We start from the raw sequence: 27,600 nt of genomic DNA on the forward strand, positions 1-27,600 counted from the left end.
TGGCTCCCAGTACGTTTCCGAGCACAATTCAAAGCGTTGGTGCTGACCTTTAAAGCCCTAAATGGCCTCAACCCAGTATACCTGAAGGAGCGTCTCCACCCCCATTGTTCTGCCCAGACACTGAGGTCCAGCTCCAAGGGCCTTCTGGCGGTTCCCTCACTGCAAGAAGTGACGTTGCAGGGAACCAGGAAGAGGGCCTTCTCGGTGGTGGTGCCTGCCCTGTGGAACGCCCTCCCACCAGATGTCAAGGAAATAAACAACTATCTGACTTTTAGAAGACATCTGAAGGAAGTCCTGTTTAGGGAAGTTTTTAATGTCTGATGTTTTATGGTGTTTTTAATATTCTGTTGGGAGCTGCCCAGAGTGGCTGGGGAAACACAGCCAGATGGGCAGGGTATGTATGTATATATGTATGTATAAATAAATAAAACCACTACTACTACTACTACTACTACTACTACTACTACTACTGGGACGCGGGTGGCGCTGTGGGTTAAACCACAGAGTCTAGAGCTTGCCGATCAGAAGGATGGCGGTTCGAATCCCCGTGACGGGGTGAGCTCCCGTTGCTCTGTCCCTGCTCCTGCCAACCTAGCACTTCGAAAGCGCATCAAAGTGCAAGTAGATAAATAGGTACCGCTCCGGCGGGAAGGGAAACGGCATTTCCGTGTGCTGCTCTGGTTCGCCAGAAGCGGCTTAGTCATGCTGGCCACATGATCCGGAAGCTGTACGCCGGCTCCCTCGGCCAGTAAAGCGAGATGAGCGCCGCAACCCCAGAGTCGGTCACGACTGGACCTAATGGTCAGGGGTCCCTTTACCTTTACCTTTAATATTCTGTTGGGAGCTGCCCAGAGTGGCTAGGGAAACCCAGCCAAATGGGCAGGAAATAAACAAACAAACAAACATTGCTGCCAGGTGAAAGCACACAAAGATAGTTCACAGGAATGTAGTTTGGGAGGAGGAGAGGTATGGCCTAGGGAGTGTCCCGAGGACTGGGAACACCTAGAGGTCTCAGTGCCACAGCCCCTAAGCCAGAGGTTCCCCCCAATCTTGCTCTAGACCTCCCCCCAGCCCCTCCTCACAATTGGCTTACATAGAGTTTCTCCTGATAGATCTCCATCAGTTTGGTCATGACGTCCCTCGTCTGGCTTCGATACTGCTCAACGCTCTTGGAAAGGGCCTCAGCGCCAGCCTGGCGCACGGCTTCCTCGTAGTGGATGACATCTTTAATGAGGACCGAACAGATGTCAGGCTGCAACTCCAGACCCATCGACTCCCAAAGCCTGTAAGAGACGAAAACCGAAGGTCATCCTCCAGGTATCAAAGAGCCACCCCTGTCTCGTATCAGGCAATGACGAGGGGAGTTTTCAGCAGGTAGCGCATTCCACAACCAAGCTGCGACCAGTGAAAAAGCCTGCCTCTGCGTCAAGGTGGGCCAATAATTGTTAGGCCCTGGCAAGACTTAGGAGGGTTCCATTTGTTAGGCAATACTCTGCAGAGGCAGTTTCCTATGTTCATTGGTCAAAGCACTTCCTCAGGTCCTGGCGGAGAAGCATCATCTGACATTTGAGCAATGTGCATCTGGTGCAAAAAACAAACGAACAAGAGCATCTCTTTGGTGGGACAGCAAATTCTCACCTCTGGGCCAGCGTCCTGATTGCTTCTTCCTTGTCGAAATTCACCACCCAGAGACGGCGCAAAAGGTTCATCCCATTCTTCTCATCGCTGTCCGGCGTTGGCAGCACCAACTGCAGCTCCATCAAGCCCTGAAGATCAGAACAGGACAAGTCAGTAGAAAGCCTTCCTCCCCAGCCCCTTTGTATTCCAAAACTGCCATGAGAAGTGACGTCCCCTTTCCAGGGGTTGCAAACGCATGCATTAAGGCTGTTCAGGTATTCCTTTGCAGGCACACGCTTGCAGCAAGATTGGGAGGGGGTGCCGCATTCTGAGAGCCAGGCATGAAGACTCAGAGGGCCACATTAGGCCCCCAGGCCTGGGATTCCCTAATACAGCTCTACAAATGTATCTTCCTCCAGTGTTGGATGGGAAGCCACCCATCCCCCCACCTCCTCCCCTGTGCTGGCTGGAAAGAGGTCCCAACTGACCCGGAGGGCTGCATCTCGGACATTCATGCACGGGGACTGAAGGGCTTGGAGTAACACATCCACTTCTTCCTGTTCTGCATAGGCACAGCCGTCCTCTCCACTGCTGCTGGCACACAGGGCGGTCAGGGCATTGGAAGCCAAGACCTGACAAGAGGCAAGAGAGCTTAAAATCAGACAGCGAAGGAATATAATTGTTGCCATACAAATTCATAGGCACAAAGCCACCAAAGGGGTACAAGAAGAACATTAAAACACACTCTGGAAAAAATAAAAACTGATTCAACCAACTAAAAACCATGGAACCATCCATACAAAGCAATTCCATCAGATATAAAATTGATATTCCATGAATGGCCGGGTTGCATCCTCAAGGGAAAGCACAAATGTTTTCAGCAGATACCTAAACATCATCTCATTAATGGCACCAAACTGGAAAATCCATGAGTGAATCAATCAATTGCATTCATAAACCATCTTTCCTCCAAGGAGTTCAAGGTAGCACCCATAGTTCCTCCCCTCTCAATTTTATCCCAATAACCCTGTGAGGTAGGTTAGGGCTGAGAGACAGTGAGCCTCATGGCCGAGTGAGGATTTGGACCCTCGTCTCCCAAATCCTTGTCCAGCACTCTAACCACTGTGCCACACCGGCTCACAATGTACTCAGGCGCTGCATAACATATTAATACGGGCACTGTACAGAAAACCCGGAAGACAGTTAACATTAGAAGTATGGGAGCCGAATACAGGTTTAACAGGACCAACAAAGACCAGATAAAAAGAGCTACGGGGGCTCTGCATCTGGTATGCGAGTTGCTGCTATACTAGAATGGGTGGCCAGCTCACCTGTAAGCGTGGAGAGCCTGTCCCGATCACTTTACTCAGGAGCCGCAGCATCTCTGTGCGAGGCAGTAACTCGGGTCCGTTCTGACAGGTGACCGGGGCAAAGAGGGGCAAAAGAGAAACGCAAACACTTGTCATTTAAAAAAAGGCAACTGCCCAACCAACAATGAATAATCATCCTCATCATGCAATGAAGCTGGGGGATTTGGAATGGCACACAGAAGGTGAGCATTCTGTATTTTATGTACTTAACAAAATTTACATACTAGTCGATTTACTAAGTTGCTGTTATTATTTACATTTACCATATTTTTCCGTCTATAAGACAACCCCATGTATATTTTGGGGGACTCACGATTTAAGAAAATGGGGGAGATGTATCTGTGTGTAAGACGCCCCCTAATTTCTGACCTTCTTTTTTAGGGGGGAAAACCTAGTCTTACACACAGAAATATACTGTATATGTTGCTTTTTCAAAGCGGCTTACAACAGAACAAAATGTGAATCGATACATCGCTAAAATAGCGGTGGAATACTAAAATGTAACACCCAAATCCAGCAAATACAGTGTTTCCTTGGTTCTCAAACGGCTTGGCTCCCAAACGCCGCAAACCCGGAACTGTTCTGGTTTGTGAACGGTTTACGGAAGCCCAACATCCGACGCGGCTTCTGCTTGCCTGCAGGAATCTCCTGCAGCCAATCAGAAGTCGTGCCTTGGTTTTCGAACGGTTTCAGGGGTCGAACCAACTCCTGGAACGGATTAAGTTTGAGAACCAAGGTACCACTGTAACTCTGTTCAGTTGCATTAATGTTACAACTTTTTAAATTCATGTTGAAGCACTTCCTGTTCTTCTATGGCTACAAGCTGTTGTATGTTGCATCTGGGGTCAGGAGAGGGAGGCGGCTCTCAAGACAAAGAGGCAGAGGAGGAGGGATGTGATGAGAAGGAAAGTATCTCAACACTTGCATCAGCTTTGTTTGGCTGTGCATTTTCAGCTTCCTTTGAACCTCCGGGGGGGGGGGGGTAGGGCACATCTGTCTGCCACCAAGTAAAAATGGCAGCTTGCTTTCTGAAAATGATGCAACCCCATGGAAAACACTGACCTCGTCCACCAGCAAACTCTGGCTGCTGGAAGACGATCTCAGCTGAGCATGGACCGTGATCGTCTGCAGAGCCTTGACCAACAGCTCCTCCTTCTCTTCACTGTCGTTGGGAGTCTCCAGCAGCACCATTTTGAGGAGAGGGAAGACTAAGGAAAAGGCTGGGGCCGTTAATGGCACGGGACCTGCAACAGGCAGAAAAGAAGAGGGGGGATACAGACGCAGAAGGACATGCCCATACATGCCAACGTCAGCCATTGACAGAGTAGATCTGCTGAAATCAATGGGCATGGCTGACTTGTTGGGAGAGCAACAGCAGTGATCATTCAGTTCATAACTTAAAGAGTTAATTCTGTTCTCAGTAGAGAGCCAGTGTGGTGAAGTGGTTAAGAGCAGTGGACTCGTAATCTGGTGAACCGGGTTCGCTTCCCCGCTCCTCCACATGCAGCTGCTGGGTGACCTTGGGCCAGTCACACTTCTTTGAAGTCTCTCAGCCCCACTCACCTCACAGAGTGTTTGTTGTGGGGGAGGAAGGGAAAGAAGAATGTTAGCCGCTTTGAGACTCCTTCGGATAGTGATAAAGCGGGATATCAAATCCAAACTCCTCTTCTTCTTCTTCGAGTCAGCTGCTCGGGGAGGAGCGAGGAGGCACTGCTTAGCAACCAAATCAGGTGGAAAAAATCAGAAGCGGGTCCTCACCTGCCTCTCCCTTGCTCATCCGGACAGGCACAGTGTGCGTGTGCAACAAAGTCACCACTCTGGTCACAGCAGTGGGCAGGTCCTCTTGGCACCAGGATTCGTCCAAAACACACTCAGGCTTTATCATCCTCAAGGTCACGTGACTCACTACAGTACCTGGGGAAAGGGGTGAAGGGAGTTGTAAGTCCAGCACCAAAATTGAGGAGGGGGGAAGGCACCCTGGCTGGCTACCCCAATCTACGTTTGTTTGTATTTTTGCAGATTTATGCTACAAAAGCTTATCTTATCTGAGTTTTCCCCCATCACAGAGATAGATAGATAGATAAATAGATAGATAATAGATAGATAGATAGATAGATAGATAGATAGATAGATAGATAGATATAAACATACACAAAGCAGAACACTAACCAAAAGTCTTCAACCGATCAGGCATTACACAGGATGCCAAAGAAAGGAAAGGGGTCTTAATCCTTGGAGCCGCCAGAGGGGACTTCAGCAGAGGCAGGAAGAATCCTATGAGACTGGGGATGTACTGGGAGAGACCCGGGGGGTTCCTCTTTAGAACAGCATCCAGGAGACCCAGCATTGATTCCAATTCATTGTCAAGCTGTAATAGAACACTGCGGTGGTTACTGGCAAAAGGCAATTTTGAAAGAAGCAGCCAAGCTTTGAACTAACACACCCACACACCCATAATACACAATCCTGTATTTTCTTCCTTTATCAATATTCTCAGCACAGTAAGAGGGGAAAGGGGACTTGCTGACCCAGAAACAGATGGCATGACAATATTGGACCACAGCAGCAGCAGCTGGTGACCAGTGGATATGGTGGGGCAGTTGATCTGCTAATGGGAGATGGAGGGGGTGGTCTTTAGAGACAGTCAAGAGGGTCCTCAGAGGCAACAGGTAACAAATTGTTGACATATGCTCTGCTGCGGGCTAGGCTACCCTCTTCTGTGTGATCCAGCCCACATTATTTTTTAAATTTAATTTAATTTATTAAAACAACAGCAACTGGCCAGGAAGCAAACATTGCCCTTGAGTGTGGAAATGTGCCAGCTCAGAGGAGAGACCCTATTCTTGCTTGTAATTTCAAGGTCTCTCCCCAGCCCTTCGCATATCAATGCCGGAGGGGAGAAATCTCATGTGCTCAGATCCTGCTTGGCAGGGTTTCCCATGTGACCGGAATTTTTATAAAGGTGGTGGTGGGGTTTTGTTTCCAGTTAAACGGGACATTGCACCCCCAGACCACCACCACCCAAATCAACACCAACTTCATTTTACTCAGGGAAAAGATGGCTACCAAAGGAGGGGGACTTGGGAAACTGGTAAAAGACAGCCATAATCCCTGAAACCCGGGATCACGTACACAGCAGCCTCTTACATAAGAGATAATCACTGGCATCCTGGCAAATGGGTGCCAGACAGGTAGTCATTCTGTGGACAATAGAAAACCATCCAGGAATGGATTAGGTTCTGGGTCAGGACAAAGAAGTATGATTACCTGAGCAGGGAAAAGCAGGAACTTGTAAATACTTCCATTGTTATCACTTGATGGGTGAAAAGTGGAGGGCAAGGGAGGGTTGGGGGCAAGAAAACTCCTCCCCCTTTGTGACATATGTATGATGTTTCTGTGATGCGTGCATGAAGCTTCACCAAAGGGGTTTGTGGGAAAAGGAGAAGCTTATAAAAGAAGGGGCGCCCTTTTGTTCAGGACTTGACATCTTTCCGCAGGGCCTGCAAGACAGAGCTGTTCTACCAGGCCTTTGGTCAGGGCACAGCCTGACTCCCTCCTTTGGCAATCTTCATAGAATCTCTAGCCCAATGGTTGCCATCAATTTGATTTGAATTAATTTTATAATGAATGATTTTAGAATATTGTACTATTTTCTTTTTATTGTTGTTAGCCGTCCTGAGCCCGGCTTCAGCTGGGGAGGGCGGGATATAAATAAATAAAGTTTATTATTATTATTATTATTATTATTATTATTATTATTATTATTCCATGTGGTGGGTGGAAGTCCGGTTGCAACAGTCTTTTGAATAAAGATCAGGCCTACAGGCTGCTGTTTTGCTCCTATATACACTGAGGTCCAGCACTGAGGGCCTTCTGGCGGTTCCCTCGCTGCGAGAAGCCAAGTTACAGGGAACCAGGCAGAGTGCCTTTTCGGTAGTGGCACCTGCCCTGTGGAACGCCCTCCCACCAGATGTCAAGGAGAAGAACAACTACCAGAGTTTTAGAAGACATCTGAAGGCAGCCCTGTTTAGGGAAGCTTTTAATGTTTGATGTATTACAGTATTTTAATATTTTGTTGGAAGCCACCCAGGGTGGCTGGGGAGACCCAGCCAGATGGCGGTGTATAAATAATAAAAAATATTATTATTATTATTATTATTATTATTATTATTATTACTACTACTACTACTACTATATTCCTGGCTGGTGTCTTTGTTTGACAATCCAAGGGAGCCCAAGGATTTTCCTGTAACACCCACAGGTATCTGGCTGGCCACTGCGAGAACACGCTGGGCCCGTGGCCTGATCCAGCAGGCTCCTCTTACATTCTTAACATTAGGCCCAGCTATAGCTTACCTCTTTCAACTGCTTCCTGGTCTGAGATTCCTTTTCCAGCTGGGCATTCAGCATTTCCTTCTGTTTGCTGGTTAGCTGAATCTCCTCCTTTATCCCCTTCTTCTTCTTAATCTCCTGCAGAAGAGAAAACCATATTTTTGGTTATAACGGGGAAGCGGGCGGCAGCATTCCCGCCAAAGGAAGCAGCTTCAGCAGTTCAAAGACAATGAACAACATGATGGGAGAGAAAATGAGAGTGAATTGGGAGTTGTGTCCAGAGACAGACAAGCTCAGGACGACAGCAGCAAGCAAGAAAGAAAACACCTAGCTCTATGCAATCTGACTTAGTTTATCAAAGGTGGCTCATCAAACGCTACCCAAAAGGCTCTTGATGCAACTTAAAACTATTCAGTCTTCTTTTCATCTTCATTTTCTTTCCCCTTCTCTCCCAGAATCTCAGGGAGCTTTACATGGGATGCTTTCCCTGCTATCCCCTGAGAAGTGGCTCTTCAGGCTTGAGAAAAGGTGAGTGTTCCAAAAAAAAGCCCCTGCAGAACTGAGTGAAGATCTGAAATCCAACTTTCCTCCAGTCCATGCCTGAGTCATTTAGGGCTTTAATAATAATACAGTGGTACATCGGGTTATGTACTTAATTCGTTCCGGAGGTCCGTACGTAACCTGAAACTGTTCTTAACCTGAAGCACCACTTTAGCTAATGGGGCCCCCCACTGCCGCTGCGCCGCCAGAACACGATTTCTGTTCTCACCCTGAAGCAAAGTTCTTAACCTGAGGTACTACTTCTGTGTTAGCGGAGTCTGTAACCTGAAGCGTCTGTAACCTGAAGCGTATGTAACCCGAGGTACCACTGTACAGTCGTACCTTGGTTCTCGAATGTAATCCATTCAAGGAGTCCTCTTGACTTACGAAATGTTCGAAAACTAAGGTGCAGCTTCCAATTGGCTGCAGGAGCTCCCTGCACTCAAGTAGAAGCTGCGTCAGATGTTCGCCTTCCAAAAAACGCTCAAAAACTGGAACACTTACTTCCAGGTTTTTGGCGTTTGGAAGCCAAAACGTATGAGTACCAAGGTGTTTGAGAACCAAGGCACGACTGTAATATAGGAGAAGAAGAAGAAGAAGAAGAAGAAGAAGAAGAAGAAGAAGAAGCTGCTGCTGCACTCTGGACAGCTTACAGCATATATAAGAACATAATAAAACAACAAACATTAAATGCTAAGGGGGGCAACCAGTACAGTTGCTTTAAAATAGGATTTATATTAGACCTAAATATGGCATTATCCATCATGCAAGACCTCACCTCCTTCAGCTCCAGTTCAATGATCTGCTCCTTGAAAGAATAAGCTTTGTTTTCTCTCTTCATGTTGGCCTTTTTCAGGCTGTCTTGCTGAGCGCTGAAGACAGCAAAGGAGAGAGAGAGAGAGAGAGAGAGAGAGAGAGAGAGAGAGAGAGATTAGCACAATCCAGTGAAATCATCTCAGGTTATCAGCTTCAATTACAGCTACCACAAAAGAACAGAAAAAAATTAATATTTGTTATTTACTTAAACAAAAAGTATATACGGTTTAATTGTGATAAAGACCACTCTAAGCATTTTACACAAACTACGTATCTCTATATATACGACAGCTAAAAAGAGATTTTAAAAACTTATGGAAATCAACAATAAGGGGAAAAGATTCAGACACATGTAACTTCTACATGTTTGGACAGGCCTGCCTAAACAGAAACATTTTAAGCAGGCACCAAAAAAGTACAGCAAAGGTGCATGCCTGATGTCAATATGCAGGGAGTTCTGAAGTTTAAGCATTGCTACACTAAAAGATTGATTTCTTACAAGTGCAGAACGAGTATCATGTTTCACTTGTAACAGTGCCAGTTCCACAGATCAAAGCGCTTTAGATAGTGGTGGTTTGTTATGCCACACACATTTCAAGGGGACGGGTCATCGCTTAGTGCTGTGTGTACAAAAGGTCCATAGGTTAGTGGCATATATGTAATGATTAAAGAGATTTTTTTCTCCTAAAAGTGCTTTGGAAACCTGTAATGGCCTGTCAAAAATAAGGAGGGCTGTAGCTCAATGGCAAAACATCTGCTTTGCATGCAGAAGATTCCAGGTTCAATTCCTGGTATCTCCAGGTAGGGTTAGCAAAAGGTTCCCTGTCTGGAACGGGAGAGCTGCTGCCAGTCAGTGTAGACAACACTGAGCTAGATGGACCAATGGCCTGGCTCAGCATAAGGCAGCTTCCTGTATCCAAGTGCTCATCCTCACCTGTGCAAGATGGACTTGTCATACAGTTCCCCTTCGGGCGTCTTCATGATAGCAAACTCCTCCTGGGTCACAAGACACAGAGCTGGGTTTTCTAGAAAGGCAGAGATGGTGCTGATGACCTGAGGGAGGACTTGGCTGGGAGAGAGGGCAGAGAGCAGACCCACTGCATTCAGGGACGACTGTGAAACAAGGAAGGGGAGGGGAAACAGCCACTTGTCAAGGATTGCAGCACTATCCCAGTAGTGATGTATGGAAGTGAGAGCTGGACCATAAAGAAGGCTGATTGCCGAATAATCGATGCTTTTGAATTATGGTGCTGGAGGAGACTCTTGAGAGTCCCATGGACTGCAAGAAGATCAAACCTATCCATTCTTAAGGAAACCAGCCCTGAGTGCTCACTGGAAGGACAGATCCTGAAGCTGAGGCTCCAATACTTTGGCCACCTCATGAGAAGAGAAGACTCCCTGGAAAAGACCATGATGTTGGGAAAGATGGAGGGCACAAGGAGAAGGGGACGACAGAGGACGAGATGGTTGGACAGTGTTCTCGAAGTTTGGTCATGAGTTTGACCAAGCTGCGGGAGGCAGTGGAAGACAGGAGTGCCTGACGTGCTCTGGTCCCGACAAAGAGTCGGACACGACTAAACGACTAAACAACAACAACATAATATTCTCTCAACACTGATCTGCAGCACTCTTCACTGCATGCACCTGTGGTCTCTGTGTCCTTTTGCAGATGGGAGAGAAGCAGCATCGGCAAGATTTTTCAACCCGCAACCCCCAGGTCTAAAATCTTATCACACTAGGTCCAGTAAGAAGCATTTAGGAAGGGAGCACAGATCAGTGATAGAGCATCATCAACTCTGCAGGAGGGAAAGCCACAGCTCCAATCCCTGCCATTTCCAATTAAAATTTATAAGCAACAGATCAAAAAGAGACCCTTTGTCTGCACCCCTGGAGAGCCTGTTCAGAGTGGACCAGGTGTGGGGAGAGCCTTGGGCCCCCAGACCACATACAGCCCTCTAAACCTCTCTGGCTGGCCCTCTGCACCCACCTTGAGTAGCTTTGCCTGTCTGGAATGTGCCCTTGAACTCAGATGATGCCTCCTGCTGGGGGTGGGGTGGAAAAACTAGCTTACTGTTCTGCCTACCTTCGCCTCCAGCCCCCCCCCCCTACACCATGTAGCCCTTGAAAGGATGCCAAGAAGGGAATGAGGCTTCCGGCCTGTAAAAAGTTCCCCCGCCTCTGGAGAGTTGGCAGTACTGAAATTAAGTGGACCGCAGTTTGTGTTGACTATGGCAGTTTCATCATCTCTCAGCCCAGGATGCCCTTGAAAACCTCTGCAGAAGAATCAAACCCAGTCACCTCATTCATGGGGCTCTGGGTGACAATCCGGTCAAAGATCTTTTCCAGGTACTTAGCGATGAAATCGACAGGGTCCAGTTTCATCTTGATCAGGAGGGCTGTCCAAAGGCCAGACTGCCCTGTTACTGAAAGGGAGAAACAAGGAAAGAGGGAGGGAGAGACTTACAAGAGGCACAACAGACCCTGCTTCCGTCACATACCCAACTGGTAAAATATATAATTAAATTTTCTGTTTTACATTTTAAAATACTCATTTTACCATCCTAAAAATATCAAGGATTTCCCTTCTTCTCTTTCCATGGCTCAATTTGCATATCATATATCCCTGCATATTTTTACAAAAACTAAACCATTCAGTATTCTGTTATTGCATCCATCAAAACTTATTTACACTGTTGAATTTATCTTAATGCTGCCAACGTTTTCATGTGTACACAATTTCCCCCCATATATTCAACAAACGTTTACCAATCTTCTCTAAACGTATGTTCTTTTTGGTCTCTTATTCTATATGTTAAGTCTGCAAGCTGCGCATATTCTGTCAGCTTAAGTTGCCATTTTTCTTTAGCTGGGACCTCGCTTGTTTTCCATTTTGGGGCTAACCAAACACGGGCCACATTAGTACCATAAATAAAAAACCTTTTTTGACACCTCGGAATTTCAGTCTGACTTATTCCCAAGGAAAAGGATTCTGGGGTTTTTTTTGGAAAAGAACGCTTAAACGTTCTTTCAGTTCATTATGGATTACTTCCCAATACTCTTTTACCCTTTTACAAGTTCACCACATGTGAAAAAACGTTCCCTCCACCTCTTTGCATCTCCAGCACTTACCTGATTCAATCTCATTATACATCTTAGCAAGCGTAAAGAGTAAAGGGGCCCCTGACCATTAGATCCATTTGCGGATGACTCTGGGGTTGCGGAGCTCATCTCGCTTTATTGGCCGAGGGAGCCGGCATACAGCTTCCGGGTCATGTGGCCAGCATGACTAAGCCACTTCTGGCGAACCAGAGCAGCGCACGGAAATGCCATTTACCTTCCCGCCGGAGCAGTACCTATTTATCTACTTGCACTTTGACATGCTTTTGAACTGCTAGGTTGGCAGGAGAAGGGACCGAGCAATGGGAGCTCACCCCCTCGCGGGGATTCGAACCGCCGACCTTCTGATCGGCAAGCCCTAGGCTCTGTGGTTCAACCCACAGCACCAGCCACGTCCCCTCTTAGCAAGCCTACTCAGAGTTAAATACCATCTGTACCATTTTCAAGTAGTTCTCCTTCAAAGAATAACATACTGGGAACTTTCCCCTCTCCTACTCACCTAGAGAAGGGTGATTGCTTACTAGCAACATTTCCAAGGCTAACTTTTCCTTCTCCTCTGGATCGCCCTCCAGCCCCGACACGCAAGAGATCATGCACAGCGTCTCCTGGAGGACACGAGGAGGGATGTAGGTCTTTCCTTGTTCTGACAGCTCTCCTGTCTCGGTGAGCAAGGCCTCGGTGGGCAGTACCTGACGAATCGTGAATATAAATGCAATAGTAAGACAAGTGCTGGAGTGTAGAGAGATCCAAGTCTTGTAGAGTAAAGCACAGCCGAATGCAGCAGGAGTCTGACTTCAGGATCAGGCTAAAAGGCCCATCCAGCCCAGCATCCTGTTCTCATAGTGGGAAGCCTGCGACCCAACAGAAACAGTTTCCCCCTCCTGTAGTCCCTATCAACTGGCAACTCCATTGAAGCTCAAAGTATCTACTAGCAAATAATTTGTAATCCAATTATCTGCTGAGGGTATTACCCAAAATTATTGAGATTGTTTCAGGATTATTTAGCCAAGTTTTTAAAAGTCAAATCTAAAACTACGTAAATGTACCTAATGGTGGCTAATGGATCTTTTAGATGTTTTATGTATTTAATATGTCTGGATTATCAATGTTTTATGGATGGTTTTCTTTTTTTCTCCTTTACAGTCTTGTTGTCTAAATTATCCAAATAAAGGCTGAATGAATAGCGGATGTCTATGGGAAGCCTGCAAACCAGACCTGAATGCAACGAAAACAATCCCCTCTCTTGCACAATATTGCATAGCAAAGCAATAGATGTAAATTTTGCCCCCGTAAAGGTAAAAAAGGTAAAGGACCTCTGGACTGTTAAGTCCAGTCAAAGGTGTCTATGGGGTAGGGAGCTCATCTCGCTTTCAGGCTGAGGGAGCCGCCATTTGTCCTCAGACAGCTTTCCAGGTCATACATGGCCCGCATGACAAAACCACTTCTGGCGCAACAGAACACCATGATGGAAGCCAGAGTGCAAAGAAACACCATTTACCTTCCTGCCGCAGCAGTACCTATTTATCTACTTGCACTGGCGTGCTTTCGAACTGCTAGGTTGGCAGGAGCTGGGACAGAGCAACGGGAGCTCACTCTGTCACGGGGATTCGAACCGCCAACCTTCTGATCGGCAAGCCTAAAAGGCTCAGTGCTTTAGATCACAGCGCCACCTACATCCCCATGAAGTACGCTCCCTCCAGCAGTGGAGACAGAATCTAGCCATTGTGGATATTAGCCTTATCCTCCATGAACCTCAGGATGGAGGCCTTTAAAAGGCTGGACCTCGTCCCAAAAGTTGTATGGACTTTACCTTGTGAGAACTGAGCACTACTTTCAGCTCTTCTAAAAGCCCATAAGCCAACTTGAACCCTCTGGGCAAAGACAGGAGCTTCCTCACAGTCTGCTGGGCGAGCCTTCGGACACCCCAGGATCGGCTGAGGAGGACTGCAGCCAGGGCTTTGTGATATTGCCTGAAAGCGAGAAAAAAAGGTAGAGGGGAAGGAGAGAGAGACATAAGAGGGAGGAGAGCCATGTGCCAGGGGCAGAGCATTTGATTTGCATGCAGAAGGTCCCATGTTCAATCTAGGGCTGGGAATGTCCCATCTGGAAACACAGAGATGGTGGTGCCAGTCAGTGTACACAGTACTGAGCTAGATGGGCCAATGGTCTGATTCGGTATGGGGAGGAGGCAAGCAGTCAACAACAGTGTGATCATGACCCAAAGCATACCAGCCTTTTGTGCAAAGTTCTGGGGGTGCCCTCAACCTCAGAGGAAGGTTCAAGAGTTTGATGATAAGCAATAGATGGAGACCAAGCTATACGTACTGGACTTTAGCCCCAGGTAGTCGATGCTCATGGTCCAAGAGGAGGCGTTCTGTCAGCTGCAGAACTGTGCACATTGCTGCAGGAGGGGAGGAAAAACACAAAAGGTGTGGAAGCCAGCCTTGTTGCATTCACCATACCTATCCTTGCATGTAAATCACAATCCCACAATAATAATAATAATAATAATAATAATAATAATAATAATAATAATAATAATAATTTATTTATACCCCACCCATCTGGCTGGGTTTCCCCAGCCACTCTGGGCGGCTTCCAACAGAATATTAAAATACAATAACCTATTAAACATTAAAAGCTTCCCTAAACAGGGCTGCCTTCAGATGTCTTGTAAAAGTCTGGTAGTTGTTTTTCTCTTTGAAATCTGGAGGGAGGGCATTCCACAGGGCGGGTGCCACTACCGAGAAGGCCCTCTGCGTAAAGTCATTTCCTTAAGAGAATCACAGCTTTCCTTTCAAAAAAAGAAACTTAACAGCTACGAAAGGTTTGCCTAAGATATTGCAGGCACGATATTCAAATAATTTAAAAACAAAAAAATTAAAAAAGAGGCACTTGGTTGATTTACATGTATTCTTTTATAGCAGCTTAGTTTTATTGTCATCATAAAGGACTGGATCTTTTGGATCCAATAAGTTTATGAAGAGATAGAGGATTTTTTGTGATGTTCCAGAATAATACGCTTCATGACAATGTACAACCTTACACTGTGTTTAATTTACTATGATGTTATCAGTATTCCCATATGTTTTCAGTTGATGTTTTCTTGCTAAAGTTCTTAACTAAAAAAGACATCTGATCCCAAAGAACAAAGAAACAAGAGAGGCAGAACTGTGCATATTAAGCCTTTACCAGCAAAGACCTGGGCAACACAATCCACTGTGCAAATGTACTAAGGAGAGATGCAAAAGTTAGTAGCCCATCTTCCTTGTCCACAAGGCGGACTAATCTGCCTCACTCAGCTTTGCCTACAAGCAAACATACAGTGCCCCAAAGCCCCAAAATACAGAAGCCTGTCCATCTTAGGAAACCCTTTTGCAAAACCTGAGGATGACCCCTTAAAGCAAAGGCATCCAGCTCACCTTCCTCTGATGCAGACTGCAGGAACTTCTCAGAAGTGAAAACCTGCTTTTTCTCATCCAGAACGAGGGGCCAGAAGCTGCTCAGTTTGTTCTCTGGAGAGGAAAAGAAAGAGATTGTGGCCATGTAGATAACAAAAAGAAGAGGAGGCAACCAGCCCTGCAGGCACTGCTTATATAAAGAAAGCTATACCCTATTATTTACTATATTTATATACCACTTAGCATGCAAGATCCTAAGTGGCTTACTTATAATAAAACTTTATTTTTTCCATTAACACAGTACTATAAGCAAAAATAAAAACACATTGATAAAAAGCAAAGGGTTGTACACTGCACAAACAGTGTATTGTTTGCATAATGGGATTTCCCCTTTTCCTTCTCCTCTTCCCCTGCGTGCCCCCAAAATCTGCTCCAACCATGGGAGAGGAGAGGGAAGTTCTGTTGTGCAAATGAAACAGCTGTGCTGGATACAACCCAAAACAACTAGTAAAATGAATGAAACACTGCAATGAATCTTACAACCCAGGGCATGTGGAATCATAAAATTGGAGAGGACCAATTCCTGAGATGCAGGAATCTCAGATGGCTGATCAGCAGTACCACACTTCCATAGGCAGGGGGGAAATGGGTGGTGGGAGGGAGAATGGTCTGAGGCCATTGCAATCCAATGGGAGCCAATGTTGGTGTAGTGGTTAGAGTGTTGGACTAGGACCTAGGAGACCAGGGTTCAAATCCCCACTCAGCCATGAAGTTCCCTGGGTGACCTTGGGCCACAGCCACTGCTTCTCAGCTTAACCTACCAACCTCACAGGGTTGTCATAGGGATTAAATGATGGCAGGGGAGAGAACTGTGTATGTCACCTTGAGCTCCTGGGAGAAAAAGATGGGAGAAAAATGTAACAACTATATAAATCCACACGAGCAGAACACAGGAAAGTGAATCACCACAATTGTCTCTGAGTAATAATTCTGTACCAGATCTTACAACTGTGAAGACTGCAGGGGTGGGCGAGGAAAAAGAGAGACACCTGAATTATGCAGCTGCACTAAGATTGTTCATCTGTACCTATTGTTCCTTTACCCCATCAAAAAAGGGAAACTTGATTCTAAACATTGTGGGACCTTACCTATTTGTGCATCAGCTACCGAGAGCCTACAAATCAGCAAGGCTGCTGCCACGCCTTCCGTCACCAGGGCAACCTGAGTGCTCTGCGCTGCTGATTTTTCAACCGTCTGCATCAGCAATGGCAGCAAGTCTACTCCCTGCATAAGTACGTTGCCTGTGGAAGCAGAAAGAGAAGTCAGGGAGGCCTTTCCCCAAAAACCTGCTATCGGAGGGGATTGCCCAGACACAGGAATGGAACTAAAAGAGGCTCTTTCTTGCCTTTGAAGGATGCCAGCATGCACTGAAGATATGCATGCCTTACAGCGGAAGTGCAGGTTTTAAGGCTGAAGGCTTTCTTGAACCACTCAACCAGCTTCTTGGGCACTTCGGTGGTGAACCGATTACACCAGAGTGCGAGGACAGAGATGGCGTGCACCAAAGTGCCTTCATGGACTGAGGAGAGAGAAAATGAAAAGAAACTGGGGCAAAGAAAGCAGCCTGTCAATCAACAGTGTGCTTTTCACAATCACATTCCAATCACTGAAGTCGACAGTGTGCCACAAAATAAGACACCTTACCTTCCTGCTGAAGGAAAGGGATGAAAAGTTCTGTTATAGTTCCGCTTACAACTTGGTTTGAAGGCCCAGAAACTGCATGGTGGCTACAGCTGCCAATCCCTAAAAGCAGAAAAACTCCCTTGGTTAGAGCTACATTTCCTTTTGGCATTTCGAAAGCAGGAAAGAAAAATACTCTGTATCTGCAGGAACATACTGAAAAGTCTTTTCTTTAATTTTCTTTTTCCTTAATTTTCTTTTTGTCGTATGAGATTGTAAATTATTTGTGTAAGTGTGTAATTTAAATTAATAAAGCTTATTTATTTATTTTTTAAAAGTCTGCTGGATCACACTCCTGGCCCATCATGTCCAGCAGCCTGTTTTCACAGTGGCCACCTGGCTGCCTTTGAGAAACCTGCAAGCATGACCTGAGCACAGGAACACTCTCCCCTCTAGCAACTGGTATTCAGAAGCATTACTGCCTCTGACAGCAGAGCCAGAGCATAGTCATCATGGCTAACAGCCCAACTGGAAGCCTTATTCTCCTCCATGAATTTGTCCAACCCTCTTTCAAAGCCATCCAAGATGCTGGCCATCACTGGCTCCCATGGGAAGGAGTTCTACAGTTTAACTATGCGTTGTGTGAATAAGTACTTCATCTGTCCTGAATCTTCCAACATTCACTACAACTTTAAGGCAATCCAAGATGTTTTCCCTTACCTGAGAGGACACTGATTTTCTGTGCCACAACCGTTAGCTTTCCCTCGGCACCTGTCGACAAGAATTGCGGGTTAGCCGTAGACTCAAAGTTCGAAAAGACATAAAACCCAAATTTTAATGCTCTGACTGTGGACAATCACATCTCAGCTTAATAGGCCAAGATATTAATGAGCTTTGGGTACCAACAGGAAAAAACTTTGCCTCTCCCTTCTTCATGCAAACTAGGGCGCAAGCCAAGAAACCTGCTGCGGAATCAGTGTCCAATTATGTCTAAACCAGGAAATCTTGGGGGTTGGGGGACACCACCAAAAGTGCCCCATTGGAAGGCTTTCCAGGAACCATGAAGAGGCATAAGGTTTCTGAAGCCAGCTGTAGAATGGGAATATGCAACTAAGTCTGTTCCCAGCTCTCCTGACCTTAGCCATTCCTCAAATCCCACAACCGAGACACCACAAGCAGAGGTTAGGTGCACTGCGAAACAGGGCAGAGGGCGATATCCAACTAAGGCCATATTCATGCCTTCGTTTCTGGGAGCTGTAGTTTGTTCCCCTCCCAGAGCCACAATTCCCAGAGTTCCCTGGGAAAGGAGGACTGGTGGTTAAGCCACTCCGGGAATTGCAGCACTAGGAGTGAAACAGGGGTCCCCTGGAAACTCTCAGCAACTACAGCTACCAGGATTCTTTGGGAGAAGCCATGACTGTTTCAAGTGACACCACTGCAGTTTAAAGGTATGGTGTGAATTTAGCCTAAGTCATACGCAGAGCAGCCCCATTCAAATCTATGAACTTAAGTTACCTGCCCGTCAGTTTTGATGGGTCTACTGTGAGTAGGACTAATACTGCTTATCTCCCAGGCAAGGTGCAAGTGACACAAGAAAAGGGAATGATCAGAGCCACTCACCTCCCAAAATGGCAAACAGGTGTTTCCCAAGTGACTCCACTGTTGATGGGTCGCTGCACTGCCGAGCCAAGTTCTTCAATGCTACAATAGCCTCGTCCATCAGCTGAGAACTATTGGATTTCAACTGGCCTATAAAATTGAAACACAAACGCTCAAGTCTTCGGAACTGTATGGAAGCTTACAATTATCTTTACTAACAACTGGGGTTGGGAAGAAGAGATATGGACATGATGACTGCAGCCTAGTTCTCCTCTTTAAAAAACAAACACACCCCAACTTTTAAATCTTCTCTACACCTATTAAAAATTGGTCCCTGCCAATCATGAAACGCTTGGGTCGCTTACTCAGAGTAATTGTTTCCTTCTCCTTGAAGACTAGCACCCTCTCCTCCCAAAAAGCGCCTGCTTGGAATGGCAAACAACCACCAGGCTTCAAGTGCTTCAAACCATTCTCAACTGCTCTCACTATAAGAAAGCTCCACTCTCAAAACAGTACAGGATGGTACTGATAACAGCAGCAGCAATAGAGGGAAATTTCTGTTGGCCTCTATAAGCACAGACAATGGAACTTACCAGCTAGACCTTTCACGATGTCCAGAGCATACTGGCTGAGATCGAGGGTCACAGATGCCAAGAGAGAGGAGATAGCTGAAGACAGGAAGGAGAGAAGTGTGTTAACGTTCATTAGCTTACAGGTTTGCCGGGGACCAATCTCTGAGAGTCCACAACAGCAAGCTTTCTGTAAGACGAGACCTGCTGGATCGGGCCTATGGCCCCATCTAGTCTAGCATTCTGTTCTCTCACCCAGCAGCCACCCAGGTGCCCCCAAAGGGAAGCCTGCAAATGGGACATGAACGCAACAAGCACTCATGGTTGATGCACAAGAACCAAAATAAAGTAACTGGGAACTACAAAGAGGTTGACACTTGAGATGCCGCTTCCTAAAAAATGAGAAACCTGTACCAGGGTGCAAGAGAAACAATCCAGCAAACCGTTAACCCCCTGGTTTTTATATACTTGCAGAGAATTGTATGTTTCTCTAAAACCTACATGGGAAGTTGCTTTTTAATACTGTGAATAATTAAAAAAAGCACAGGGCATTTCAAAAGATTTTGAGTTTATGTGATCCAATGAAACACAGAATTCCAATGCATCCTCGGCATGTGACATGTTCCCCCCACAGATGAACAGAATCTGTACCTCAGGCCAAAAACATGAAAGGCCTATTGCATAAACTTAAAACAGATCCACCCACACATGGACATCAAGAACCAAATGCTGCCTCTCTAACCCAGCTGGAGCTCATTCTTGACCCCCATGCAATGAAGAGCCACTATGTGGGTCTCAGATGCTGACAAATCAGCTTGGTGCAAACTTCCTTTGCAATGTACACCACCACACATGCTTTCACTGGCCACTCACTTTCAATTGCGTTCTCAGGGCTCCGCAGGAGGGACTTCTGCAAAGCTGGCAAGACGAGGTCCTTGAATTCAGTATGAGACACATAGCGGAGCAGAGGGGCACAGTTGTCCTGCAAGACACCCACCCGCTTTAATGCAATACACAGCTCGGGATCCTTAGTGCAAATATTACTGTTGCCGCTGTTGTTACAATTTATTCCTCGCCTTCCAAACCATGGTCCAAAGGCAATTTACACTTAAAGAATTCCTTCCAGTAGCACCTTAGAGACCAACATTGTCAATGACAAACTTAGTTGGTCTCTAAGGTGCTACTGGAAGGAATTTTTTTATTTTGTTTTGACTATGGCAGACCAACACAGCTACCTACCTGTAACTTAAATAATTAAGCACAGTTTAATAGCCACTTGCCTGATCACCTAGGGAGAGAACAAATTCCCATCCAGCAAGCTGACTTCCAGTCAGTAATAATATGGGTGTTTAACTTACAAGTCAGGAAGACTATGATGGCACCTAGCATAACTGTTATGACGATTATGATTTCTTATCCACTCTTCACAAAATTCCAGGACAGGTAACAGAAATTCAAAATGCAATATTAAGACCAAGTGTTGTTTTTAAGTAACGATTGTTTCTAATGTCTGTATTCAGGCAACCCTGTTTAGGGAAGTTTGTAATGTTTGATATTTTATCGTGTTTTTAATACTCTGTTGGGAGCTGCCCAGCATGGCTGGGGCAACCCAGCCAGATGAGCGGCATACAAAAATTATTATTATTTATTATTATTAAGCTGAGCAAAGCGCACAAACGCTGGAAACATTTCATAGCCATTTTCCACCACGGCTTTCCAGTTCTTTTCTCTGTATGCATGCCTGACAACTAAGGAAAACAGTCCATTCATCTGATAAAGCTGACCCTAGGTCATGAAACCTTCCACCACAATAAATTTGCTTGCCTTTAAAAAGTGCCAAGATACTCTTGTTTTGTGTTTGCTGCGGCAGACTTAACCCAGGGAGCCAGCTAACTCTTTTTGACTGGGGCCGCAATCCTAACCATGTCTACTCACAGAAGTAAGTCCTATTGAATTCAATGAGGCTTACTCCCATTGTGAGTGGAGTTAGGATTGCAGCCTTAGATGCTCAAGGCTAGGAGTTTCTCTCACCAGCAGGTGCTTCTGAGGTCTTGTCTTGCTCATCAGGATGTTCTTCATGTAGAAATCAAGGAGGGCGCTCTAGAGAAGACAGAACGCCTGTTATAATCATTCAGCAATGTACCACTACGCTGGACAAACAGCAAGGGTTTGCTGTAGCAGTTCACCAAGGCTACAAAGTATCTGCTTAGAGGCTTGGGACCCCACCGCTGCTTGAGCCCCCACCCCCTTCGCAGGCACAGTTGCAAACACCATCCTTATTTCCCCAGAAAGAAGTGTGCAAGAATGTCTGGTACTTGATGCACAACAGACAGGAATCTGAACTTGAGGTGCTTTACTTTTTCAGATATTAAAAGGTAGCACCCCCCAGGACTGACACCTCCCCCACCAGAAAGAGCCTCCAAAATCTTAGAATCCGTCCAAAATCTTAGAATCCGTCCGAATAAGGCTCACCAGTGCCCTGCCTTCGCCCCACAATTTGGCCCAGCCACACCAACCTGCCCTACAAAGGGAATTCTACAAGATGTTGCTGAGTCAAAGGGGCTATGCAAGCCCAAAAAATCTGCTTGATCATCAACATGGGCAAAAACAGGTCAACTGATGGCATTGTGGGTTGGGGAGATAAGGATGCAAGCCACTGACTGGATCCACTTCTCCACAACCTGATTTAAGGTTCCACCACCGGCTGATTCTGACCCTGGGTGCAAGCTCAACCCATCCCCCTGCTGGCAACCTGCTAACTAGTCACATCTTTCTCCATGGCTGTCCTGGGGTACTTGCCTTGTATCGGTTAATGACGTCAAGTTCTTTCTGAGTGGTGCAGAATTGCACTAGTAGGCCCAACATGCCTGCGTAGCCTTGGCTGGCTTCGAGGCTGAGAATAACAGAGAGGTACTGATCCACCAGCCCAGGGTTCTGAGGAGAAGACATCAAATCAGCAAAACCAAGAAGCTAATTCAAGGAGCTCAAATTGGGGGGTAGCGAACACGGGGTTCTCCATGTGTTGTTGGACTACAACTCCCACAATCTCCAACTACTGGATATGTTAGCTGGGGCTGATGGGAGTTGCAGTCCAACAATGATCAGGAGGGTTCCATGATGGCCACCCATAACCTAACTAATCAGAATCTGTGTCATGCTCTCAGAAGATGTATACAACACCTCTTTCCACAGCCTGTTCAGTTTCTTCACAGCCCCGTCCACCACCGGCTTGCGAGAGCCACCCAGAATCTCCAACAGCAGCTGACACTGAACTTCCACCTGTTTAAAAAGGAGAGAACGGCCAGTATAAATGATGGGGAACCTTTGGTCCTCCAGATGTTGCTGAACTCCAGTGTACCTATGCACTGGAAAAGTATGGACAGGATCTCTTCGACGAACTGGCATGAAAAAGTATGGAAATTTGCACTTGTTGACAAGCACACCAATAAACTTAGAATAGCACAAAGTGCAGAACGAAAGGACTCCTTTATAGTTGATTGGCATAACTTCATTCTGTAAAGGACCCCTGATTGGTTAAGTCCAGTCAAAGGCAACTATGGAGTTGTGGCGCTCATCTGGCTTTCAGGCTGAGGGAGCCAATGTTCCAGTCAAAGGCAACTATGGAGTTGTGGCGATCATCTGGCTTTCAGGCTGAGGGAGCCAATGTTTGTCCACAGACAGCTTTCCAGGTCATGTGGCCAGCAGGACTAAACTGCTTCTGGCACAACAGGACACAGTGACGGAAATCAGAGTGCACAGAAACACTGTTTACCTTCCTGCTGCAGCAGTACCTATTTATCTACTTCAACTGGCATGCTTTCAAACTGCTAGGTTGGCAGGAGCTGGGACAGAGCAACAGGAGCTCACTCCATCGCGGGGATTCGAACCGCTGACCTTCTGATCGGCAAGCCCTAGCGGCTCAGTGGTTTAGACCACAGTGCGGCCCGCGCCATTTTGCTTCATTCTGTATAAAGCGAAGAATGAGCATAAAATACTTCATACAAGCATTTTTGGTTGCTCTACTTTCTGTCATTCTTTGTGGACCTATGGAATCTAGATATATGATGTGGACTTGAATGGACGTCTGATTGGGATGTGGACTTCATCTCATGCAGAGGGTGTGGGTAATTTTTTTCATTTTTGCTTTCAATTTTTGTATTTTAATTGCTTTGCAATATCCACGTATGTGATGCATTATCAAAAAGTGGAGGTCAAGGTTTCTTACCAATTTCTCCCAGGTTTCTCCCTGTCTCTTCTCATGTGTGGGGAAGACAATACGAACGAGCAGGCAAGTCCAGGAGAGGGCCTGCAAGGCTGCAGATCCACTGCTTTTACTGCCACAGAAAAAGCGAGAAGGAAATGAGGCTTCAACTCCAGGAAAAACAGTGAATAATGTTAACAGTTATATTATTGCTCTCCTGAATGCAACAAAAGCTAAGCCAAAAAACTCCCAACCTGTAATATCTGTGATGTAAGAAGTTACAGGGTTTCAGCAGGAAGCTACAAGGCATGCGGTGATCGGAAATGAAGAAGCATGCCTACCCTAAAGCTTTTGCAGGAGCAAACAGCACTGAAAGCAGGAATCACATATAACTGCCCCAGAACCATTACAAATGCAAATTGTCACAAATGCACAAAAAAGAGAGTGTCTGGAGGGGCCTTGGGAAGCAGACAGCCACCTTTTCAAGAAATGATTCCCAAAGATGCCATGGCACTGAATTCCGACTCTCACCTGGGTCCTCCAGACTTGCTGCTGATCCCCGAAGACTGCAGGGACTGCAGAAGGTTCTTGGCAGTTGCTTCCGGCTGACATTCTGCAAGCTGCTGAAGCGCTGCCTGGAGGGCTCTGTGGGAGGCTGCATCTCTGATGGGGGAAGAAATTGGAGAGTTTCAGAAATAATCAGCTGATTATCCTTAAGGTTCTGGTTGCAAGCACCTTCCTACCAGCCTACATTATTAACAAGCTACGTTTCAACTGATTAACCTATTAAGTAAATTTAAACAAATCTGTGTATTATTGGACCTCAATATCAATGTCTCTTTGAAATGGAAAGACGTGTAACATAATTTTTCAATTAGGTAAACAATGACGACTACTGGATTGTTATAAGGCAGTCTTTTAAAAATAGTTATTTCACTGAGCATGGCAAATGTTTACATCAAGGATGAGGAACTTCCGACATAGGGGTCAAATGTATACCCCCACAAGCCTCTCTATCTGGCCCTTAAAACTTTTACCAGGCCCCATATCCTTCCCAGACCACACCCCTCAAACCAGCTCTGTTTTGCTTTCTTTGGGTGTTTTTGCCTAGGCTTTGGAATATGCCCTTGAATTCTGATACCTCTTGCTTCCCTGGATGGAGGATGGAGCAGGGTGCATGCAAGTGTGTGTACTGTACAAATGTAAGATTCACATTTGTTGCTCTGCCTGCCTGTCGAGGCAGGAGTCGGGAATAGGTCAGGAATAACTCACAAGGTGTTGGGGAAGTTAACTCTTTATTCAAAGAAACAAAACAGCTCAGGCTTAGGGAGCACAGCAACTCTTCCCAGTGGGTCTTGCCTCAATGAGGCAGTTGTGAGGTCTCCCCCACCCCCCGGCAGCTCCCTGAAACTCCTCCTCCCCCAGGTTATTCCCAAGCACCCTGAGTCTCCTCCACCTTGCCTGTCTTTGCTCCGCCCTCTTCATACCTCTTCTGGTTCTGGGTGACCAAGGGGGAAGGGAGCTGGTTGCAGCAGGAGGGGGAGACCCCTGGCTTATTCAGCAGCCTGTCTGATCTCTGCCTCTTGGCCTCCTCTTCTCCAGCCTCTACTTCTGGACTGCTCTCGCCCACAGCTTCTTTCTGCTCACTAAACCCTGTTACCGCTTCAGCTTCTGACACCTTCTCTTCCCAGTCTTCTCCCTCTGACCACTCATTGCTGTCCCACCACCAATCCTCAGGCTCTGAGTCTTCTTCCCATCTGGTGCCTCCTACCACTTCCCTGCATCCAGCCAGTCCATGACACCACCTATGGCATGCAGCCCCCTGGAAGGCTGCCCCAAAGAGAATCTGGCCCTCAGGATTAAAAAAAAGTTTCTCAACTTTGATTTACATGAATCAAACAGAAATGCCAATAAACAGCTATCACAGAGGGAGGAAGGGAGGGAGAAGAACACCTCCCTCATGTCCCCAAACATTGTTAACTGTTCCTCAGAGAGCAGCTGTTACAAGCCCTTATTTTGGTTAGTCTTTTCTGAATATCTTCTGACACTCCAAGATCACACTCTTACCTGTATCGATGCAGAGTGAGGCAGAACAGCTTGCAGAGGCCCTTCACGGCACCTTCTGGAAGATCTGAAACAAGGTAGAGGGATTAATGATCTTGTATTGATGTGTGCATTTTATAAATTATGTGCTGCCCTGGGAATCTTCAGATTGCAGGACTTTGTCTCATATTCTGTAGAAAGAGATGGATATGAAACAACAAGCTTTTTTTTTTTTGCTTCTGAGTTTGCAATGAAGGGGCCAGATTTCGCCCAGAGATTTCTAGGGACTGAGCCTTTCTGTGGCGCAATGTGAATACCTTTCCCAGTGATGCATCTTGCAAGTTCATTGAGGATGTCTCTTCGTTCCTTCACACTGGATGTGGTCACTTTCACTGCAAATCTCTTCAGTGCTTCGGAAACCTAAACGGCCAATCGGGGTGGAAGGAGAGAAGGGTTTCCAGTTTAGTCCTCTCCAGATGTCCAATGTACATCTACATTAGAGCTCCTTGATTGAACTAAGACCCTGATCCTATGGGTTTTTCTTCTTGAGAAATGTTCATTGGGACTTACTCTCAGGTAGGTGTACATCAGCTTGCAAGCTTAACATGCATCAGATCAAGTTGCCAGTTTCACCTGAAAGTGTTTTTGACTGGATTCCTTACTACTCATTAGTTCTTTGTAGCACACACACACACAAAACAAGGGAGAAAGACTCAAAAGAAAATCAAGGGAAAGGGAAAGGTCTTAACACAGTATCCAATTTTGATAAAGGTATGACAGACAGGTCCTGGGTCTGCCTCCTAGTGAGCCAACAAGAAGTGGGAGCCAATCAAGAAAAAGAGTAGAATTTAATAAAATAAATGAACAAGACCCTTGGATAGCTACTCCTCCTGATATAACACCCTTGGTCAGAAAAACAAGCCAAGGCAGAAATGGATGAGGGGGTGGCTGTAGGTCAGAAAGCAGAGTATGTGCATTGTATGCAGAAGGTCACAGGTTCAATATCTGGCATCTCCAGACAAAGATGGAAAAGACTGCTATATGAAACCCACAGCACAGACATTATACTGAGCTAGATGGTTCAGTAGTCTGACTCAGTATAAGGCATCTTCCTATGTTCGTGTGTGTTGAAGGAAGGGCCGGAAAATCAGTGGCAAAGCATCTGCTTTGCATGCAAAAGGTCCCAGGTTTAATCACAGGCATTTCCAGGCAGTGCTGGGAAGGACTTCTGTCTGAAATCCTGGAGAGAGCCATTGCCAGCTAGTAAAGACAATATCAAGCTGAGTAGATCAATAGCCTGCCATGGTATAAAGCTCTTTCCTGTATTTTATCCCATTTTATCCTTAACAACTCTATGAGCTTGACCAGGCTGACTCCTAGCAGCTTGCTCAAAGCCAGTTATTCGGTACAGAGGAGGTATTCAAATCCAGCCTATTTCTGGCAGAGTCTGTCCACTAAATGTTTCCAGTTCCATCTGCTTCTATTCCCCTGTAGCTCTACCTGTAGGTCTGGTTTCCCTAGCAACCCAGCAGGAAAGTCGCAATGCAGTGTATTGCAGTGGTTATATTAGAAAAGTTTTTGTGTTTTCTCAAATTTCATTTGCTCCAAGAGGAACTACGCTTAGCAGAAAACACAAAGGTACCCAACAGGTTTGTCACATTGTCACCACATATGAAGCTGGCCTAAACAGAGTAAGATCTTTGATTCATCTAACTGTGGTGTTGGCGGTAGTCAACATGGTGCCCTCCAGATGCTGTTGGACTCCAACTCTCATCAGCCCCAGCCAGTATGACCAATGCTCAGGAACTATCGGAGTTGGAGTACTACAACACCACCTCAAGGGCAACATGTTGGCTACCCTGAAGAGGCTATTCAGAATCTCCAATGGGAGTTTTCCCCAGGCTAACAGAGAGGACTGAACTTAGTATCTTCTGCATGGAAAGCAAGTGCTGTACCACTAAGCTATGCCCACTGTCAAATAAGAGACTGACAACTGGAGAACTGCTCCTAGCATGAAAATAGTGAACTAGTGGTAAAGGATGTGGCTCAGTGGTGACGCATATACTTTATATGCAGAGGGCTCCAGGTTAAATTTCCAGGTAGGGCATGGAAAGACTCCCTGTCTAAAACCCAGGAGAGCTACTGCCAGTCATTGCAGACAGACAACGCTGTGCTAGATGGACCAATGATTTGATTCACTGTAAGGCAGCTTCCTATGCTTCTATTTAAAACCAGTCTTTAATTCAGAACCATGAGAACTAGAAACCGTGGCTCAGTTACACAGCATTTTATTTTATTTGTGCATGCAGAAGCTC

The 27,600-nt window shown here is 46.1% G+C and overlaps 1 protein-coding gene across 1 annotated transcript in view; it reads right to left on the bottom strand.

Annotated features, from left to right (window-relative positions):
• The window catches only part of GCN1 (GCN1 activator of EIF2AK4), a 63,873-nt gene that overhangs the window by 35,128 nt on the left and 1,145 nt on the right, over positions 1–27,600 (bottom strand). The window contains exons 2-30 of the mRNA XM_083478394.1: positions 25,603–25,705; positions 25,310–25,373; positions 23,774–23,905; positions 23,267–23,375; positions 22,222–22,320; positions 21,841–21,975; positions 21,073–21,141; positions 19,915–20,023; positions 19,066–19,140; positions 18,494–18,622; positions 17,594–17,644; positions 16,898–16,996; positions 16,599–16,772; positions 16,342–16,494; positions 15,215–15,307; positions 14,118–14,193; positions 13,603–13,762; positions 12,292–12,481; positions 10,974–11,098; positions 9,610–9,788; positions 8,638–8,731; positions 7,344–7,457; positions 5,157–5,355; positions 4,746–4,901; positions 4,050–4,231; positions 2,949–3,029; positions 2,106–2,249; positions 1,639–1,766; positions 1,094–1,283 (exon numbers count right to left, since the gene is read on the bottom strand). Of these exons, the coding sequence (XP_083334520.1) occupies positions 1,094–1,283; positions 1,639–1,766; positions 2,106–2,249; positions 2,949–3,029; positions 4,050–4,231; positions 4,746–4,901; positions 5,157–5,355; positions 7,344–7,457; positions 8,638–8,731; positions 9,610–9,788; positions 10,974–11,098; positions 12,292–12,481; positions 13,603–13,762; positions 14,118–14,193; positions 15,215–15,307; positions 16,342–16,494; positions 16,599–16,772; positions 16,898–16,996; positions 17,594–17,644; positions 18,494–18,622; positions 19,066–19,140; positions 19,915–20,023; positions 21,073–21,141; positions 21,841–21,975; positions 22,222–22,320; positions 23,267–23,375; positions 23,774–23,905; positions 25,310–25,373; positions 25,603–25,705 (3,612 nt within the window). The remainder of the gene's footprint in view (positions 1–1,093; positions 1,284–1,638; positions 1,767–2,105; positions 2,250–2,948; positions 3,030–4,049; positions 4,232–4,745; positions 4,902–5,156; positions 5,356–7,343; positions 7,458–8,637; positions 8,732–9,609; positions 9,789–10,973; positions 11,099–12,291; positions 12,482–13,602; positions 13,763–14,117; positions 14,194–15,214; positions 15,308–16,341; positions 16,495–16,598; positions 16,773–16,897; positions 16,997–17,593; positions 17,645–18,493; positions 18,623–19,065; positions 19,141–19,914; positions 20,024–21,072; positions 21,142–21,840; positions 21,976–22,221; positions 22,321–23,266; positions 23,376–23,773; positions 23,906–25,309; positions 25,374–25,602; positions 25,706–27,600) is intronic.

Source organism: Podarcis liolepis (genome assembly GCF_965112155.1).
Source record: "Podarcis liolepis genome assembly, chromosome: 15".
Lineage (NCBI taxonomy): Eukaryota > Metazoa > Chordata > Lepidosauria > Squamata > Lacertidae > Podarcis > Podarcis liolepis.